The sequence below is a fragment of the Mustela erminea genome, chromosome 10 (assembly GCF_009829155.1).
Source record: "Mustela erminea isolate mMusErm1 chromosome 10, mMusErm1.Pri, whole genome shotgun sequence".
Taxonomy (NCBI): Eukaryota; Metazoa; Chordata; class Mammalia; order Carnivora; family Mustelidae; genus Mustela; species Mustela erminea.
The window spans coordinates 24,229,230-24,250,140 of NC_045623.1; the positions used below are offsets into that span (position 1 = coordinate 24,229,230).

Consider the following 20,911-nt stretch of genomic DNA (forward strand, 5'->3'; position numbering starts at 1 on the left):
TTGGTTAAAATCTGTTTGGGACTTTGTCACATGAGAAACTAAACCAGGAATTTTCATCAAAGGTAGCTTTCACTTGGAACCCAACAGTAGCTCATCTCTCATCCAAACAATCTCTATCTGCTCCAATCATAAAAAAAAAGTCTTCAAGTGTCATACTTACACAAGTTCTTAAGTGACATACGTAGCCCATACAGCCTTGCTATTTAGCCTGAGTAATTTTAAGTATAATGTACTTGTTTCAGCCTAGATTCCATAAGAGTTTGAGAACGATGTGAGAACAAAGAGCAGACTAAGAGAGAACACCAGATACAGGGTAAAGTCACCAAAAATGTGGCATATTCACGTTCCAAGATGGGGTCACCCAACCTTGTTCTTCTATTCTATTGGCTGTCATGGGTAAAGTTTTTTGCCCAACACATTCCTTCTGACTATCACTGGAAAAGTGATAAGCCCAGGGCAACAAAGATTTTGTCACCTCCACGCAGAAGAAATATTATATAATCCTAGAAAGTCTATTTGAAAGGCATCTCAGAGTTGATCTGATAAAACTTCCCACATAATACAGACATCCTTTCCAGAGTTAGTCCTCCACACCCTACTTGAATTCCTCAAGTGTTAAGAAAATCACAATTTCCTAAGAAAGCCCATACTATTTCGAGCACCTATAATGGAGACCAAGTTTTTTCTCATATTAAACTGAAATCTATCTCCCACCCACTAAGCCAAATTTTACCTCTAGAACTGCACACCACACATGTTTTCTCCCTCCCCTGCAACTGTGTGCTGCGTTTCCAAGCCCAGGCTTTGGAGTCAGCCAGACTCAAGGTCAATTGTCAGCTCTTTCCTTTGCCGGTTGGGCAACCTTGAGCAAGTCTACCTCTTAAAGAATCAGCATTTTCAACTCTAAAAAGGAGTTACAATGCCTGTTTTATGCCACTATTGTGACAATCAGATAAGGTGACGCATTCTCTAGTACATAGTCCAGTTATCAGTATGTTATCAGTAAACGGAAGCTGGCATTATTACTCTGCTTGACAACCTTTCAGATATGTAAAAAGAGCCTTATTTTTCCATAAGGTCTCCTCTTCCCAAGCTGAGCGTCTCCTCCTTCAGTCGTACTTCAGAATACGGCAGAAATTATTCTTTCCCAGATCTAGATCCTGCACTCGCTTACACCTGAAGCTTGCATTTCATGTCTCATTGAAATAGCACCTGCCTAATACTCCCTGATACAATTGGCAGTTCACCTATTGCCAGAAATGAGGGTGGATTTCCTTTAGTTGATAAACGCAGACAGAAAGCAGATCCATGGCTCATCTGGGTGACTCCACCATCATCTGCCTGCCCCTCCTGAGGGCACCCTGTTTCGATATCATAAGGTCTATACTTTTGGAGGCCAATGCCTTCTTGTCAGCCATCTGGTCTCCAAGAGAAAACATGTTGGCTGGTCTTGCTTCCTCTCTTTATCTACCTCCTGGAGGTGGACTGAATTACCTAGTGAATAGGCAATAATGTAACAATGGTGATCTGTTTGGCCTCCCCTCTCCACCCGGACCAGTGAGAGGTCATTGACCTGCTTATTTGAAGGACTACATGGGTCGGGAGGGAGTCCTGGCGCTCACATTAACTCGCATCCTCCCACGTGGCCTTTCTCATTATGGAGATGATGATGACCTTCACCTTTTGTACACTTCATGTTCTTCCTTATCACACGGTCAGCGAGTGAAGAGGGGTGCTATTTCCTGGCCACCTCCAGACCCCAGTATGTTCTGACCATGATCTGGAAACAATCCCAGTGCATCGGTCCTGCTGTCTGAGGAAGCCCCGGGAGGCTGCTCTGGCCTTCTGCCCTGCTCTGCCCACAGCAGGAGAAAACCACTGTGAGAGGGACAGAGACAGGAAGAGGCCTGGTAGACTGCAGTTTTTCACACTCTCCATCTGCTCACTGTCAAGAAGCTAAGTAGTAAGGGTCACGGAAGATCCTATTTCAGCACAACAGACTTAAAATAGATGACTTCTAGACCCTGGAAATTGTTACTGATTTTAACCTGCATGTCAGCTTTAAGTTCTGAAAAAGTGGTAAGATCCGCCAAGTAGGTAGAGAGCATCACAGATGGCAAACCGTCCATCATGTGCATTGACAAGCACTGGATAGACTTCTCATAGTTTTTTTTTTCAGGCCAGATTTTCAGCGCTCAGCTTCCTTTAGGGGTGGCCATGAGACCTACTTCTAGCCTTTTGAGAGAAGTCCTTTCGAGACCTTCATGAAGTTTCCTCTCTTATGAAAAAGAGAGACAAGCAAGGAAAGCCTTTTTCCCTCTCTTCTGTCCTATCCTGTGATCACCCCAGCCACTTTGGAACCATAAAGCAACAACAGTGAGGTCAACGGAGTAGGATGCAAAGAACTTTGAAGACATCAGGATACTATTGAACAAGTTATAGAATCACCTACCAGCAGATTTTTCATTTGTGATGATGAAATGTCATCATTGTGTAAGCCAGTTTTAGCTAGGTAGTCTGTCACTTGAGGTAATGATCTCTCTCACCATCTCTCTTTTGAGAGAGAGAGAGCCTGCAAGCAGGGGAAGGGGCATAGAGAGAGAGAGAGAGAGAATCTCACACATGTTCCAAATCCAGCCCAGAGCCTGTCGCAGGGCTCGATCTTACAACCCTGAGATCATGACCTGAACTGGGAACACAAGTCAGACACTTAACTGACTGAGCCACCCAGGTGCCTTGTAGTGAAGATATTCTGTTACAGGCACAAGTGGTAAATAGTATCTGTCACTAGGTTCCTCTTTACAACATCTTTCTTTTATTTACACTTTTTAAATATATGTCAGCATGTACTTTCTGGCTGTAATTATGTATAATTAAGTGCAAGAGGAAAATAAATTTTTAAAAGAGTGGATAAGTAAAGTAAAATGTTAAGAATGGTAATCTTGGAGCACTTGGGTGGCTCAGTTGGTTAAGTGTCTCCTTTCAGCTCAGGTCATGACCCTAGGGTCCTGGGATTGAGCCCTGCATCAGCCTCTCTCCCTCCCTCTACCCCTCCCTCCCTGCTCATGCTCTCTCTCTCTGTGTCTCTCAAATAAATAAATAAATAAAATCTTCAAAAACAATTTTTTTAGAAAGAGTGATAATCTTTGAGAAGTGAAACTACGGTAATATACTTTCTCCTATGTTTCCATATCTTACAAATTTAAGGAAATTTATTAAAAAAATTTTAAAAACTTATTTTCAAGAAGTAATTCATAAGGGCAAGTTTTTTAATTCAACCACATTGACATTTCACAGAACTTTCATTTGGCTGAAAGAAGTATATCTGTTGGGGCACCTGGGTGGCCCAGCGGGTTAAAGCCTCTGCCTTTGGCTTGGATCATGATCCCAGAAGCCTCAGATGGAGCCCCACATTGGGCTCTCTGCTTGGTGGGGTGCCTGCTTGCCTCCCTCTATCTCTGCCTACTTGTGATTACTGTCTGTCAAATAAATAAATAAACTCTTTAAAAAAAAAAAAAGTGTATCTGTTACAGCATTACCATACAAATGATGCTACATAGTTTCCTACTACCTGAGAAGAGAAAAGATAAAAAACTAAAGCACGTTCTGTCTAATAAAAATAGCAAGCGGGGGGGGGGGGGGGGTGGGGAGCAAGCTGGAGCAGGAGTAGGAAACGGAAATTTCATCCAGTCCCAGGAGTTCAGCTAGATAGTTATCAAACCATTCTGAACACGTACAAACTCAACAGGAGATTGAAGAGAAGAAGAGCAGCAATTCTAGGAATGCTGAAGCGACCACTTTCTGGAAGGTAGGACCTGCAGAGAAATGAATCTGAGACAATATATGGGATGATAGAGCCTGGGGGTGGGGGTTGGGTGGGGCAGGACCCTCTGTCAGCCACTTACTGGCGTGCGAAAGCAGCAGAGCACAAAATCAGAACTTTTAGAAGTCTGCTCCACTGAGGGTCATTACTCCAGAGGGGTGGAGCGCTCGCAGGGACAGTGTGGCCTGAGCTCCCTCGGGGTCACAGAAAGACTAGGGGTGTCTGAACATGGCAGAGCTCCCAGGCATCAGAGCAAGGAAGCCAGCTACAGAGACAGAGCTGAGGAGTGAGCTTTCAGATTGGGGTTATCTTAACCCATTATCCGAGACACTGTCAGACCACTGTTCTTCGAGCAGGGACCCCACAAGTGGCAGATCCGGGGAAACTCACCTTTCTCCTCTAGGAGAAGCAGCATGGGAGCCCACGGCAGGAATCTGCTGGGTTTGGAGACTTCAAATGGGGCTGTGAGCCAGAGATAGAAATGCTCGGTCGCAGGCTGGGTAAGCACAGAGCGCAGCCAGAGACCAGGGAAACGGGAGGGATTAACTGCTTTCTCTGAGGGTGGATTGGAGAGTGTGGCCCCAAGCTTTCGGCTCCTCCAGGCCAGAGATTGGGAGGGCACCATTGTCATTTCTGACCTCCAGAGCTCTACGGAAAACGTTTGGGGAACAAAAGCTTCCAAGAGTGAACCTGAACAGATAACTCAACCTGCACCCTGGCAAGGGCAGTGCAATTCTGCCTCTGGCAAAGATATTTGAGAATCACTGCAACAGACCCCTCCCCAAGAAGATCCACAAGAGCATCCACCTAAGACCAAGTTCACTGATCAATGAGAACCACAAAATGCCAGTGCTGGGGGAATGCAACACATAGAATTGATGGTTCTTTTCCCATGATTCTTTAGCCTTTCAAAGTTAAACTTTTAAAATTTTATTTCATTCTTATTCTATTCTGTTTTTTAAATTTTTCCTCTTTCCTATTTTAACTTTTTTTTTTTTTTAGAGATTTTATTTATTTATTTGACAGACAGAGATCACAAGTAGGCAGAGAAGCAGGCAGAGAGAGAGGAGGAAGCAGGCTCCCTGCTGAGCAGAGAGCCCGAAGCAGGGCTGGATCCCAGCACCCTGAGATCATGACCTGAGCTGAAGGCAGAGGCTTTAACCCACTGAGCCACCCAGGCGCCCCCTATTTTAACTTTTAAAAACTATTTTATCTTATAATACCTTTTTAAAAATCTTTTTAAATTTTCATTGTTATTGTCATATTCTAACCCTTCATTATACGTAACCTTATTTTTTGTATACATATAGGTTGTTCTTTCCTTAAAATTTCGGGATACAGTGTCTTCTAACAGATCAAAATACACCCTAAATCTAGCACATGGGTTTGTTTTAGTCTCCAGCCTAATCACATTCTTTCCTCTTTTTTTTTTTTCTTTTTCTTTCTCTGTCAAATAAATAAATAAAATCTTGAAAAAAAAACGAAAACACTTGACTACTTCATGGGCCTTACTCCATTTCATTCTGTATCACGTTGTAAAAAATTCTGGTTATGGGGTGCTGGGCAGTGGGCCTAAGGAAGTGGTCAGTATGCAAGGGATGAATGACCTAAGGTAGACCATAGGCCTGTGCAGGAGGGTGTGGTGTTTTCACGGTCTGTCTCCTCATCTGGTTGTGGTCCTTGCCTCAGTGGTCTCACTGGGCCCCGGGGAGCTGACACTGTTCCCCCCTGTGGCCACGGGCCTGCATGGACCCACCCTACCGGGAATGGTGGGCCAGTGGATCTGGAGAACATGAAAGGGCCCCCTGCCACAGGAAGGCAAGACCTTTGATGGGAATGCTTGTTTGCCTGGTCCTTTGCAGGACAGGAAGAAATTGAGACAAGTGGAAGGCTGTTTTCTCTGAGTCCACAAAGCAGATAACAAAAACAGATGGTCACAAATGCAAATTTTAATCAATCAATGTGATACATTACATTAATAAAAGAAAGAACAAGAACCAATGATACTCTCAATAAATGCTAAAAAAGCATTTGACAAAGTACAGCATCCTTTCTTGATCAAAACTCTTCACAGTGTAGGTACAGAGGGTATATATTTCAATATCATCAAAGCCATCTATGAAAAACCCACAGCAAATATCATTCTCAATGGAGAAAAACTGAGAGCTTTTCCCCTAAGGTTGGGAACATGACAGGGATGTCCACTATCACCACTACTATTCAACATAGTACTAGAAGTCCTAGCCTTGGCATTCAGACAACAAAAAGAAATAAAAGGCATCCAAATCAGCAAAGAAGAATTCAAACTCTCACTCTTTGCAGATGATATGATACTTTTTGTGGAAGACCCAAAAGACTACACTCTAAAACTGCTAGAACTCATACAGGAATTCGGTAAAGTGTCAGGATATTAAATTGGTGCACAGAAATCAGTTGCATTTCTATACATCAAGAGCAAGACAGAAGAAAAAGAAATTAAGGAGTCACCGCCATTTACAATTGCACCAAAACTGTACAATGCCTAGGAATAAACCTAGTCAAAGAGGCAAAGAATCTGTAGTCAGAAAACTGTAAAGTTCTCATGAAAGAATTTGAGGAATACACAAAGAAATAGAAGAACTTTCCATGCTCATAGATTGGAAGAACAAATATTGTGAAAATGTCTATGCTACCTAAAGCAATCTACACATTTAATGCAATCCCTATCAAAATAACATCAACATTTTTCAAAGAAATGGAACAAATAATCCTAAAATCTATATGGAACCAGAAAAGACCCCAAATAGCCAGAGGAATATTGAAAAAGAAAACCAAAGTTGGCAGCATCACAGTTCCAGATTTCAAGCTCTATTACAAAGCTGAAATTATCAAGACAGTATGGTACTGGCACAAAAATAGACACATATATCAATGGAACAGAATAGAGAGCCCAGAAATGGACCCTGAACTCTAGGGTCAACTAATCTTCAACAAAGCAGGAAAGAATGTCCAATGGAAAAAAGTCAGTCTCTTGAACAAATGATGTTGGGAAAATTGGACAGCTGCATGCAGAAGAATGAAACTGGACCATTTCCTCACACCACACACAAAAATAGACTCAGAGTGGATGAAAGACTTCAGTGTGAGACAGGAATCCATCAAAATCCTTGAGGAGAACACAGGCAGCAACCTCTTCAACCTTAGCCGCAGCAACTTCTTAGAAAAAGCACCAGAGGCAAGGGAAGCAAGGGCAAAATGAACTATTAGGACTTCATCAAGATCAAAAGCTTTTGCACAGCAAAGGAAACAGTCAACAAAACCAAAAGACACCCGACAGAACGGGAGTAATATCTTCTCCCATAAAATGACATATCAGGTAATGGGCTAGTATCCAAAATCTATAAAGAACTTATCAAACTCAACACCCAAAGAATAAATAATCCAATCAAGGAATGGGCAGAGGACATGAACAGACATTTCTGCAAAGAAGGCATCCAGATGACCAACAGACACATGAAAAAGTGCTCCACATCACTCAGCTTCAGGGAAATACAAAAAAGCACAATGAGATACCGCCTCACACCAGTCAGGCTATGTGTGACTAAAATTAACAAGTTTAATTTGTTATGGCTAAATTTGAATGGCTAAAATTAACAAGTCAGGAAATGGCAGATGTTGGCGAGGATGCGGAGAAAGGGGAACCCTCCTACCCTGTTAGTGGGAATGCAAGCTGGTGCAGCCACTCTGGAAAACAGTATGGAGGTTCCTCAAAAAGTTGAAAATAGAGCTACCCTACGACCCAGCAATCGCACTACTGGGTATTTACCCTAAAGATACAAACGTAGTGATCCAAAGGGGCACATGCTCCCAGATGTTTATAGCAGCAATGTTCACAATAGCCAAACTATGGAAAGATCCTAGATGTCCATCAACAAATGAATGGATAAAGAAGAAGTGTGTGTGTGTGTGTGTGTGTGTGTGCGTGTGTGTGTGTGTAATAGAATACTATGCAGCCATCAAAGAACCCGAATTCTTACCATTTGCAATGATGTGGATGGAACTAGAGGGTATTATGCTAAGCAAAATAAGTCAATCATAGAAAGACAATTATCATATGATCTCTTATATGAGGAATTTGAGAGGCAGGGTGGAGGGTTGTGGGGTATAGGGAGGGAAAAAATGAAACATGATGGACCAGGGAGGGAGACAAACCATAAGAGACTCTTAATCTCAGGAAATAAACTGAGGCTTGTTGGGGGGTGGAGAGGAAGAATAGGGTGGCTGGGTGATGGACACTGGGGCAGGTATATGCTATGCTGAATGCTGTGAATTGTGTAAGATTGATCATTCACAGACCTGTACCCCTGAAACAAATACTACATTTTATGTTAATTAAAAATTAAAAAAAAAAAGGCAAGGATTGGACGTTCTCCAGGTGTACCATTAAGTGAACCGACAAGAAAGGAAAAGACCTCCCCACGGTTATTTCTCCAGAAATCCAACAAAATGGCAAAGTCATTGATTAGCAATGCCTAAGGATTTTAGAAATAAAAAATACACAGCTTTTCTATGCAAGTCCCTGCAAAATCACTGTATGTATAATTACTGATATTTGTTCAGAATATGAACAGAACTTGCGTAACAGGAGTATAAATCTCCCCCAGATGACAGGACCGACAGTTTGTGATTTATACACATGGCTCATAGTCCCATATTACTACTCTGGGATATCTTTTGGCAAGATAGGAGTTAAGAAATGTGATTTATTCTTCGGTCAATTTCAGTAAAAGAAAAATACACACGCAAGGGGAAGAACCAGATCTTTTTTCCTTTTAAAATTACTGTCCTTAACTAGAAAAATATATGAATTATCTAGTATATTTCAGGTAACCACTTAGTAAAAGATAGAAGACAGGATTTGCTCAAAAAAAAAAAAAAAAAAGAAAATCAAAGGAATGAAGAAGAAACCAGTTTTGAAGACAACACACATTATGTCAGAGATGATACAAGGGAACACAGGGTGAAAATAACACAGCACAGGAATTCTGTGGAGGCAGAGCTTATGGCTGGGATGTGGGGGCAGTGGTCAGGGCAATGTGCAGGGCTTTAATGAGAAGCTAGAACCTCAGTGAACCTTCTTGGAAGGAAGGAAGGGGATTGGGTAAGTGATGAGATTCAAGGACACTCCAGGAAGGACTTTGAATGAACAAGTGTCAGACACAGAACATGGCAAAGACCACCCAGGCTATAGCAAAGGATGCAAATAAGACAAAAAGAAGATTGGGGAAATTGGGGAATAGTCACACCATGGAGGGAATCCACACCTGATTAAAAATTTCTGACTTTATCCTATAGCACAGTGGTGACTTCCCATGCCATGGAGTCAAACAAAAGACTCACACCCCCATTTTTCTATCTAATTGCTACTTGATCTTAGGCACATTAATTACTTTTCTTTCTTTACTTTTTCACTTCCTTCTTCCTTTTCATCTTTCTTTTTTCCGAGTTTGGCTTTGCTTTTTTCAGATTTCATCGTGAAAATCTGCAAAAGGACACACAAGCTAAGGCAACTGTATAATCCACCCCACGTATGCATCCAACGTTCCCACTCCCTCCTCAACGTGCTCCTTACCTGCAGCATCAGGTCTCATAGGATTCAGTCCCCGGGAGCACCTGATTAAGGAACTCCTGCCAGTGGGCGGAGCTAGGAGAGGCTACTTGAGGAGGACCTATGTGAAAGTGGTACCCACCTCAGACTTGAGATACATGGGTCCCAACCTGGATCTCATGCTTTAAAGGGCCTGTTCCCACCCTCCTCGGGTCACTTTCCTTTCCACAGGGAAAGGAGTCCCGAGGAAAGGCCCCATCTGAGCTTGTGCTTCTTCATAAGTCCTGGTATGGTGCCTGGAGCCCAGAAATTTCCTGCCTACCTGTCTCAAGGCCACCTCCAGGACACGCTCTCCCCCTCTGTGGGCACCACGAAATCCTAGAGGTGGGCAGGGGGTAGCTTGAGGGGTAGATGCAGGCAGAGCTTTGAACCGTGGGCTGAGGCTGCTCACATATGCATGAGACCCCCTAAAGGTATGAGAAGGGAGAGTAGAGGGAGATAGAAAGGGTCCCCCCACCCCTACCTTGTTCCTACAGACCAAGAACTCCCATCTGGAACTCCATTCTTGCCCCACAACCCACAAACATTAAAGGCAGGCCTCTGGGGGAGCCTGGGTGGCTCAGTGGGCTAAAGCCTCTGCCTTCGGTTCAGGACATGATCCCAGGGTTCTGGGATTGAGCCCTGCATCGAGCCCTGCATCGAGCCCTGAATTGGGCTCTCTGCTCAGCGGGGAGCCTGCTTCCTCCTCTCTCTCTTCCTGCCTTTCTTCCTACTTGTGATCGCTGTCAAAAATAAATAAAATCTTAAAAAAAAAAAAAAGCAGGCCTCTGAAAGAAAGCGCCATCTATAATTTTTCTCAGTGTTCTTGAATTTAAATGTATGCCACGATGTCTTTGTCAAGTCAGCTCCTAGGACTGCCAAAGAACCAGATAAGCATTGTCTGAGGCCTGGGGGAATGGAATAAAGTTTACACATGGAACAATGAATTTGACCTATATGATTGTCATCAGAAGACCAGAGCAGACCTACATTCTCTTGGTGAGCAAATTTTTTCAAGGGGTCTGGTCAGAGAGTTAAAGCCCTGTGGTGTTTAAAACAAAAACCATCTGTGGATGCCTTTGTACAACAGAATTATTTTTTATGAAAAAACACTTCATTGTAGAAGGAGAGAAGTGCTAGTGGTAATCTCGGTGACATCCTAGAATTTAGCCATTCAGGTCCAAGGGGCCTGGGGGTGGGGTGGACAGCAGGTGCTATGTGTCTGAAGAGGCATACATACACCTAAAGGAAAAATAAAGTAGAAAAGCAAAGTAGGGCAGCCCACAACAGCAATTAGGATGTTTTATTCCTGAGTGGATAATATGTGGTTTCATTTAAATAAGAACACAATCTCCATTAACTTAATTTGTAAAAGCAATAACTCCAACACTCCAGCTATTGCCCTAGTAAGGCATTTTTAGACACATCATTGCTACTTGGAAATTAAAAGTGAATCAGGCCTGCGGAGTTAATTACCAGTAAATGTGACCTAAAGTAGGTCTCCCAAATGGCAATGAGCCAGCCTAAGATGGTTCCCAGTGTTAACCAGAAACATTCAAGACCAGGTACCCGAAAAGCTAAGTTTATATGTGTGGCAAATGCTCTGGGGATTGGCAGGAGAAATCATCGACATCATCCACAGCGAGAAACGGAAATAAAGGCCCGATTAAAAGAAGATCTCTTTGGTAGAGATTAGGAAAGTGTCCCCCCCAATCCTACTCACCCAAAGGAAAATCTTCAGCTCTATTGTTTTTGTAACCTATTCCCCAATTCAGTTATGCTTACAGAAAGGAAATCATACCTATTTCTTATTAATGCTGGCATACAACCCTATTTAATTATATAAGGTAGAAATAATTTGAGAAACTAAAAATAAAATTAAATAAAGGAGGAACAAGGAAGTGACTCTCATCACTGGTGCTTTGGTGGTGTCCTCTGTTACAGTGTTCTCAAGGAGGTAGGCAAGAAGACCAGAGACAGAAGAAAAAAACTCAGAGAAATAGTTGTTTGAACTTTAATTAAACATTTGAATCATAGTTAAATATTTGAATCAAGGAAAATGGGAATAGATGAAACCGTAGTGAGAGAGAAATGATACATGCACAAAGGGGAGATATTAGTAAAATGACTGCTGACCTATTATTGGTAGTGAACATATTTGTTTTGTTTTACTACAAACATGTCTAAGTTTCCTGCAACTCCCATAATTATTCAAATGCACACAGGTTCCCACTGTCCTAACTTAACGATGTTCAAGAGTGCGACAAAGTAAGCTGTTTTTGTTCTGAACCTCACAGTTAATTGAGGTTCAGCCCCAGCTCTGATGTAGTTAGCAGTCATAATGCTAATAGATGGTTATCTTAAATTACTTTTTTCCCATTTTAATTTTATAAAGTGATCTCACATGATTTTGTGTTTCATCCATTTCTAAATAAATTTAGTAAACCGAAGACAAGCCTCAAATCATACATTTCAAAACAGATTCCCATTTGAACTGTTTGCTGTATAGAACTGAATTTGTTACACCTGCTTCAAAAGACACAGTATTAATGTCATGTGTCAAGGTAATATATATAAGAACTACTTAAAAAACAATGTTGCGTTCTAATGTGTGGCTTGTCTAAACCCTAAGAGAACACAGACTGCCTCGCAGAGCCAAAACCACCATTATTGATCCCTCCTGACTGTGGTTCCATTTGCAAGATCAAGTCCCAACTGGGTCATAAATTGGGTCAAGACAAGAACCGTAAGTAGCCAGGGTATCTCCGCGTCTCTTTTCAAATAATTGAAGGTCACTTCTTCTGGTGTCTGGAAGAAGTAAAATGTCCTTGTCTAATGGGTATTGCTTTAATATATACCACATGCCCAGTAAGTTCTAGCATCTAGGAGCATGCAATAGCAGCTAAGATTAGCTATGCAGTCATGGTATCATTAGTGTTTAATTATATCATGTGCATTGAGATATTTTAAATGTTAAAGAGAAAACAGAAGGACTTATTCTCCTTAGCAACCATTATAGTACAGAGTGTTCAAAGCTGCAATCACACTCATAAGGCAAGTAAACTAATTACAAAATGAAGGTAGCAACAAGTGTGCATGCTATAAAAACATGAAACTGGTACCTAAAACAGATAACCTCCTTATTTGTTTTCAAAATTCCATGGCTGGCTCAGACCATCAATCAGGACAAGGGGAAATTTTCACTTTAACGCCTAATGCCAATGTTCACTCTTGGAAGTGCAAAAACAGGTGTAAAGTAATAGATCTGTTTTCTCTTTTCTCACTGGCCAAGATTCTATCTCATTCGGCAATGATTTGACTTTATAAAAACCCTTTTAAGAATAAAGGGCTTGAAGTCTTCATGGCAGCTCCTACTGGTATGCACGTCTGTGGTTTCATTCTCCGGGTTCATACAAAGGCCAAATCATAAGAGAAGCATCATCAAAGATAAGTTACTTTTTAAATACTTCTTATATCTTATTTCCTTCATCAATATTACTTCCTTTGGCTTATGCACACTCGAGGCGCTTCGTCTATATTATAAGACGATGAAGGTGGGAACGGTAATACGTTATCAAAGCTCTTTTCAAAAACAGTGCTGAAATAAATTAACCTGTTCTTTTAAAATGTCAGGGTAGCAAGTTCTTGAAGTTTCCGGTGTTTCGACTTTAGGGTTTCTCTAAAACACAGAAACAAAGGCTAAAAACCGGGTGGCTGTTCAAAGTGACTTCGGGGACCCCATTTAGGGAGAGACCTCGGGTCCCAGGTATTCCACTGGGGTCAAAGGCGAAATCTTCGCACCGATTTATCGGGCTTGGCCTGCAGGAGTCTTCGTTCAGACAGGGGGTACTTTACAAGGGCAGGAGGCGATGCCGACCAAGGACGCTGGAAGCCGGCATCCCTGTTTCCCGCGGGCCCTGGCCGGGTCACCAGTGCTGGCCGGCGGCGCGGGTGCCCAGCTGCGCCTGGGACACCGCGGGCACGGCCGTGGCGGCAGCGGCGGCGGCCGCCGCGTCGCCGACGCCCGGCAGGACGGAGCGCACGGAGCGCCGGAACTCCTCGTTCCTCCACGTGTAGAGCAGCGGGTTGAGCGCGGACAGCGCGCAGCACAGGAGCCAGCTGGCCGCCTGCACGCCCCAGGGCACGGGCAGCGAGAAGCCGCTGGCCAGGCTCACCCACACCAGCGGCTGCGTGGCCAGCAGGAAGACGCAGCAGAGCAGCAGCACCGACAGGCCGCTGAGACGCCGCTGCGCCCGCCGCGGGTGCAACGAGGGGGGCAGGGGCTGGGCCTGCGCGGGGTGCGCCGCACCCCCAGGGCCCGGCGCGTGCTGGGCGCCCGGGAAGGCGGCGGCGGCGGCGGCGCAGCCGGGCAGCTGGTGCAGCAGGTGGAAGTTGAGGACGCTGACCCGCTTGACGCTGACGCGCACGCGGCGCACGATGCCCAGGTAGCAGTGCAGCAGCAGCGCCGTCTGCGCCAGCAGCGCCGCGGCGGCCAGCAGGGCCGGGTAGTGGACGCGCGGGGGCGCGGCGCCGGGTCGCGGCGCCCAGGGCGGGAGCAGCAGCACGAGGCCCAGGGCTAGAGCCCAGGAGAGCGCCAGCATACCGGCCGTGTGGCGCCGCTGGTACAGCGCCTGGTAGGTGGCAGGCGCCCGGGTGATGAGCAGGTAGCGGTTCAGGGCCACTAGGCAGTGGGACAAGAGGGACACGGTGAGCCCCAGGCCTAGCAGCCCGCCCCGCAGCAGGCGGTAGCTGCCGCCGGCGCCGTCCCAGTCCGCGGGGGGCTCCGCCGAGCCGGTGGGCAGGAGCCCGAGCACCGCCTCCTGCGGCATCCAGAGGGCGCAGACGCTGAGGTCCGCCGCGCAGCCGTTCACAATGAAGGCGTTGCTGGTGGTCTGCAGCTTTCGAAAGGACGACACGAGATAGATAACCATCCCGTTGGCCAGCGTGCCCCCGATGGCCAGGCCCGAGTACAGAAGGGACACGGGGATGCGCCGGCCCGCCCACGACTCCTCTTCCTCGCAGAGCAGCAGCAGCGATCCCCCGGTGGTGGAGGAGGTGGACGTGGAGGAGGAGTTGGTCATTCTGGCCAACTCTTCACACCTCGCGTGCTAGCATCAGCTTCTCACAGCGTGGCCCATCCTGACACCCTCCTGCGGGGAGGGCAGAGACATCCCTTCAGCCTCTGCCACCGACACAAAAGGCTGAAGCAGAATAATGGGCTGGGGGAGGGGGAGAGAGGGAGCTCGAGGAGGACGGGGGTGGCAGATGACAGGTGCCTGCCTCGGAAATGTCTCCAGTGCCAGGGGAAAGGCCTCTTTGCATTCGGCAGGCACCAGGGAAGCCCAAGCCCGGGACAGAGCAATACCAAGAGTCTCCTCTTCTCCCCACAAACACTCATGCATGCACACACACACACATACACACACACATGCACATGCACACGCGCACACAGTTGGGAATATTGCCAGATAGAGCCCCTAGTTTCCAGGACAAAGCAGAGATATCCCAGCAGCGGAAAATGCCAGGGGAGAGGGGTTGAGGGGCGTACCTTACTTTGGGGCTGATCCTTAGCTGGCAGTGGCAGAGGCAGGGATGCGGGGAAATACCTCCTCACAGCAGCATCTGTGGTCCCAAAATCAACAGGAGAAACTCAGCTGGGATCAGTGCCAGGAGCCAGGGCTGGCTTCTCCCAAGCAGCATCCACACACATGGTCCTAGGCAGAAATCAGCAGCTGCAGGGAGACTTCTCAGCTGGCAGCAGGGCTGGGGAAAGTCAAGTGGCAGGCTGCAAGCCCAGAAGGGCAGGCAGGCAGGGAGCAGAAGCAGAGATGCCTGGCTGCAGAAGCAGAAGCTGAGCTCGAGAAGCAAGAGTGGTGCCTGATGTGGTGAACCCACACGAAGCTCTCTCGTGCTCAGTTATACATCACCCAGGGAAAAGGCAGCCTTTCCACGCTTGGCATGAATTATTCAATAGCTTCTATCTTGTGAAAGGAAAAAAATATCTTGTTCAGAAAGTCCTGTAATTAACAAGTTTCTCTGTCTTGTCTTTTCTCTCTTTCTCTCAATCACCTGATTTTTGACCCTGCTTCATTTTTCTTTCCTTTTTTTCCCCCTCTCACCCGTGTTCAAATAAAATTTAATATGCTCCTAATATATTTCATCCTAGCCTCATGCATTCTGTGGGCAAGAATTTTCCAAGGGATGAATATACTCCCAGTACCCAGGACTGATCTCTTCCATCTCACACTTGCTGGGAGAATTACTTTGTATTCTAAATGAAATTCATGTTTTCTGTGGTAAGGTGGGGACAATTATCCATAGAAAATCCCCCAAATCTCCATTTAAGTCATCATTTTGATTTTATTCTCATCATCAAACTCCTTTCCAGAGTTTGGCTTGTGTTCAGGAATGAAAGGGTTAGAGGGTAAAGATGAAATGGTCAAGTTAAAAGTAGGTGTTGATAGAAAGATAGAAAGATAGATAGAAAGAAACCTGAATAATGCACAGTGTCAATGACAAAGATGGCCCTTTGTTTGAGAACTTTTTATTCTGTGATCTTAGGTGGAGATTTGCAGTCAAATGTTGGAAATTAATTTGACACAGGTTCTTATTTAATCATTCCGCATGGGAAATTTTCCATAAAAGCCATCCTTCCCTCCTACCCCCCCAATAAATTAATTTTCACTGTGAAAATCATTTATCTGAAAACTGAACTCAGTATGGAATATGGTAACCTGGCCTAATGGAAAAAATGCTTGGTGAGGGGGCACCTGGGTGGCTCAGTGAGTTAAAGCCTCTGCCTTCGGCTGGGGTCATGGTCCCAGAGTCCTGGGATCAAGCCCCGCATCAGGCTCTCTGCTCAGTGGGGAGCCTGCTTTCCCCCCTCTCTCTCTCTGCTTCCCTCTCTGTCTACTTGTGATCCCTGTCAAATAAATAAATAATCTTTTTTTTTTTTTAAAGTATCTATGTTGAAAAAAAAAATGCTCCGTCAGGTTTCAGGACACCGAGTTCTAAGATGAGCATCTACCAACTGGCCTTGTGATGGGTCGTTTATGTCATCTTGTCAAAAAAGAAGCTTTCACTCAGTGACTTCCAAGGCCTTTCTTTTCAAACTTTCTGTGAATCCCCACACATAAATGTAACATTCTTCTAGAAACATGTGTACTCTGCCTAACGTGTGCTGTAGCCCTCTGTCTTACAGTCTGAACCCTTTCCCGGCTGTCCATAGGGCAACATTTCAGGAATGGAGTGCAAGACACTCTCCCTCAGCTTTCCCCTCTCCCTTTCAAAGAATGGTGTTAAGTAATGACCGCTAACAACTCTAATGGGGTTTGTGCTAAGCCTGACTTGATGGGTTTAGCCCTTATAGGCAGTAATTAAGTGGAATGAATTGAGTTAGGGGATTAAAGAGAAGAACCAGATATTTGCTCTTCCGAGGACTGAGAGGTTCAGATGTCAAGTTCATTGATGTTGAAGAGAATTTGCCATTGTCCTCTGCCTGTGGTCATTTGTCTTTATTGAGCCTCTGAGTACATTAAGCACAGCACGCATGCAAGAGAGTCCTCTAATTATTTAGAGTTAAACTTTGTTGTTGAGATAAAAATTTCCTCTTGGGCCTCCTGGGTGGCTCAATTGGTTAAGCACCTGCCTTCGGCTCAGGTCATGATCCCAGAGTCCTGGGATGGAGTCCAACATCCCTGCTCAGCAAAGCCTGCTTCTCCCTCTCCTGCTCAACCTGCTTGTGGTCTCTCTCTGTCAAATAAATAAGTAAAATATTTTTAAAAAATTTTTTAAATTTTTTTTCAGTGTAACAGAATTCATTATTTATGCACCACACCCAGTACTCCATGCAATATGTGCCCTCCATAATACCCACCACCAGGCTCCCCCAACCTCCCACCCCCGCCCCTTCAAAACCCTCAGACTGTTTTTCAGAGTCCACAGTCTCTCATGGTTCATCTCCCCTCCAATTTCCCTCTACTCCTATCTCCTCTCCATCTTTCTATGTCCTCCGTGTTATTTCTTATGCTCCACAAATAAGTGAAACCATATGATAATTGACTCTCTCTGCTTGACTTATTTCACTCAGCATCATCTCTTCCAGTCATGTCCATGTTGATACAAAAGCTGGGTATTCATCCTTTCTGATGGAAGCATAATACTCCATAGTGTATATGGACCACATCTTCCTTATCCATTCGTCCGTTGAAGGGCATCTTGGTTCTTTCCACAGTTTGGCGATCTTGGCCATTGCTGCTATAAACATTGGGGTAGAGCCCAGATATGGACAGTCAACTCTATGGTCAAATAATTGACAAAGCAGGAAAAAATATACAGTGGAAAAAAGACACTGTCTTCAATAAATTTTTAAAATAGGGGTGCCTGGGTGGCTCAGTGGGTTAAGTCCTCTGCCTTCAGCTCGGGTCATGATCCCAGGGTCCTGCAATCGAGAGTCGGGCTCTCTGCTCTGCTCGGAGCCTGCTTTCCACCCCCCACCCCCCACCCCCATGCCTGCCTCTCTGCCTACTTGTGATCTCTGTCTGTCAGATAAATAAATAAAATCTTTAAAAAAAATTTTTTAAATGAGTAAATAAAAATTTCCTCTCACACCAAGGCAGTATTTGAATTCCAGGTTCCCGGGCCCAGCTGCTGCCTTATGATATGCCTCTGGGAATGAGCAAAATCCTCTGCTGAGAGGCTTTCACACCTTTCATTCACTCAGGTTTCTGTGAAGACCATGACTTCTGCAGCCCTGGCGCACCAGGGGGCAAGTTTTTATCTGTATTTAGTGTGGGTTTTGTTTGACGCCATTGAACTTACATAAAATAGGGTGAGCGTGGAGGATTTCTCGCTCATTCCCAGCGCCAGGACTATGCCTGGCATGTAGAAGGTAGAAGGTAGTGCATAAATAATTACTTAATCAGGGAATGGGTGGCTATATAAATGATTTCAGGTTATTTCCCATGGTGAAACATTTGGTAAGTGGTTTTCATGACCACCTAGTTCCTCCTACCCTCAGCAGGAACTTGTCCCCTCAGCCACCCTTCTGAGGTATGTCCAGTCTCTCTACCCTGACCCATTCCTTCCCCTTGGTTTCAAAATGCCAGTTTTACCACAACCGAATGAAAACTTCCCCTGTGATCCCTCTTCTTCTCATGCCACCTGCACAAGCTCACTCCGGCTCCTGGCAGAGGGGCTGGGTTTCTCCTACCCAGTACCCACCCCACGCTTGCATCCGATCTCACCCCTGAGACAGCCGCCACCTGGCTTAACTTCTACCCATATGCAAAGTTGCCTACCCAGTGTGGCTACTTAGGTGTTCTGTGACCATCTCAAAACCCCAATGTCCAGACCGGATCTGCTCCTCTGCTTTCCAAACCAATCTCTCCTTCTCCTATATTCCAGTCCAGGGGAACAGCATCACCGTTATCCTGATGCCTAACTTAGAATCCCAGCTGGCATTTTTGATTCCACCCTGTATCGATCAATCACCAAGTGTCCTCATTCTAACACAGTAATTTTTTTTAATCTGTTCACTGAATTCTATTCATTGTGTTATTATTATCTGCTATCAGACAACAAGCACCTCTTTTCTAAATTATCCCAACAAGCACCTAATTGATATCTACTTACCATCTTACCTCCTTCCAACCAAAGCGATCTTTCTAAGACTGAAAGACATCACTTCACAGGTGTTACATTTTATTTTTATGTTTCCCCACCCTCCACTCTAATATACATTCCTTGAAAATAGGAGCTTTGCATTGATTACTCACATTATTGGAGGCTCCCAGAACAATGCCAGACACATAATAAACCCTTAATCAATATTTGTTGGAGGAAATAATGAGCAAATGTCACTATTATGCTTCAGTTCTTTCAACTAAAACCGTATTGTGCTCAGGAGAATCGTAAGCGTCATCATTGCTAACGTTACTGAGCACATACCGCAGGTACCCAGCATTGTTCTGAGGATTTTTTTTTTCAAGATTTTACTTATTTATTTGACAAACAGAGATCACAAGCAGGCAGAGAGGCAGGCAGAGAGAGAGGAAGGGAAGCAGGCTCCCTGCTGAGCAGAGAGCTCGATGTAGGGCTCGATCCCAGGACGCTGGGATCACGACTCAGGCCGAAGGCAGAGGCTATAACCCACTGAGCCACTCAGGTGCCACGTTCTGAGGATTTTTTGTCTATTGTTTCATTTGGCCCTCATGTCCAACCTACAAGGTAGTTAGGCTTACCTCCAAACTTACAAGCCAGGGTGGGAGTCCAGATATAAGTCCACAGGCTATATGTCTAAGTATTCTTAAATCATAAATCAAGCCATCCAACTGTTAAACAATATTCTGTTCTCCTAACTTGACAAATATATTTTCATAACAACCGGAAAGCTGGGCTCATATTTAGAATTCTCAGATTCATAGATTGTTCCGTGCTCCTGGAATGGGACTACTTGGCAAACTTGCCTCCGTCCCACAGTCTATCCCCTTCTCTCCCTACCCTTGGCTCTGTCATTATATGCCAGAGGGACCTGTGTGATATAGGACACTCCAGCCTGTCCATCCGAGTCCCAACCACACCCCTCTCACATAGCTATCCCTTGGCACCATCTCAGACCTATGATGGAAGGCAGAATCAGCCATCAGAAGGACAAAGCCAGAGCAGAGATCCACGCAGGTCAGGAAAGTGTGTTCTTGGCCACTGGGCAGGGAATTCTGGGGTCCTTGTGGATGAACACAGGCTAGAAAGGGCATGTGAGCTCTGGGTGAACTTGTCCCCCGGGATCCATTTGGTAGATGAGAAAACTGAGTCACAAAAATGATTTGGGAAATGATTTTTTTTTAAACTGGTAAGTTAAACAACTTGCCCAAGATCACATAGCTGGAAAGTAGCATAACTGGGATTCAAACCCATTCACCACATTGCACTGCCTCCCTTGGTTAAATTGAAATTCCGTAACATGGATTAGCTCCAGTATATAAAGCTGATATAACAGGGAGACCCAAAACCATGGAGGTTCAAAAAATGAATAACTGATTCGTCTCTTACAGTGCAGGTAGAAGGCAGATCTATTACACCAGGTAATAGAGAAACCCAGGGATCCCCTCAGTGCTCTCCCAACCCTTAGAACAGGAGTATCCAAAGTGTGATCCCTGACCAGCAGCATCAACATCTCTTGGAGACGTGTTAGAAATGATTCAGACTCACTGAATCAGAATTTCTGGTGGTGGTGCCCGGCGATCTGTTTTAACAAGCCCTCCGAGGGCCTCTGATGCTTGTTAAAGTTGGAGAACCACTGCCTTCGGGAGCTATCCTTGTCTGCGTGGATGACATCATGTCACCACTGCCCCATCACATGCTAGCTGGCAGAGATGAGGAAAGAAGAAAGAGGGGCAGCCAGCCTCCGGAACTGAAAAGTTCACCTAGCACTTCAGCCTACACCCCAAATAGTGAAACCCTCA

The 20,911-nt window shown here is 45.0% G+C and overlaps 1 protein-coding gene across 2 annotated transcripts; it reads right to left on the bottom strand.

The window, feature by feature from the left end:
• Nucleotides 1–10,751: 10,751 nt before the first annotated feature.
• Nucleotides 10,752–15,351, bottom strand: GPR88 (G protein-coupled receptor 88). Of its 2 annotated transcripts, none has more exons than XM_032303192.1 (2): nt 15,003–15,351; nt 10,752–14,599 (listed from the first exon to the last, which is right to left on the bottom strand). In XM_032303192.1, exon 2 carries the CDS (start codon nt 14,528–14,530, stop codon nt 13,376–13,378), a length of 1,155 nt encoding a protein of 384 aa, XP_032159083.1. In that variant the 5' UTR covers nt 14,531–14,599; nt 15,003–15,351; the 3' UTR covers nt 10,752–13,375. The 2 variants fall into 2 exon arrangements, with proteins under 2 accessions (XP_032159083.1, XP_032159082.1); XM_032303191.1 differs by having other exon boundaries at nt 14,998–15,351.
• Nucleotides 15,352–20,911: the final 5,560 nt, after the last annotated feature.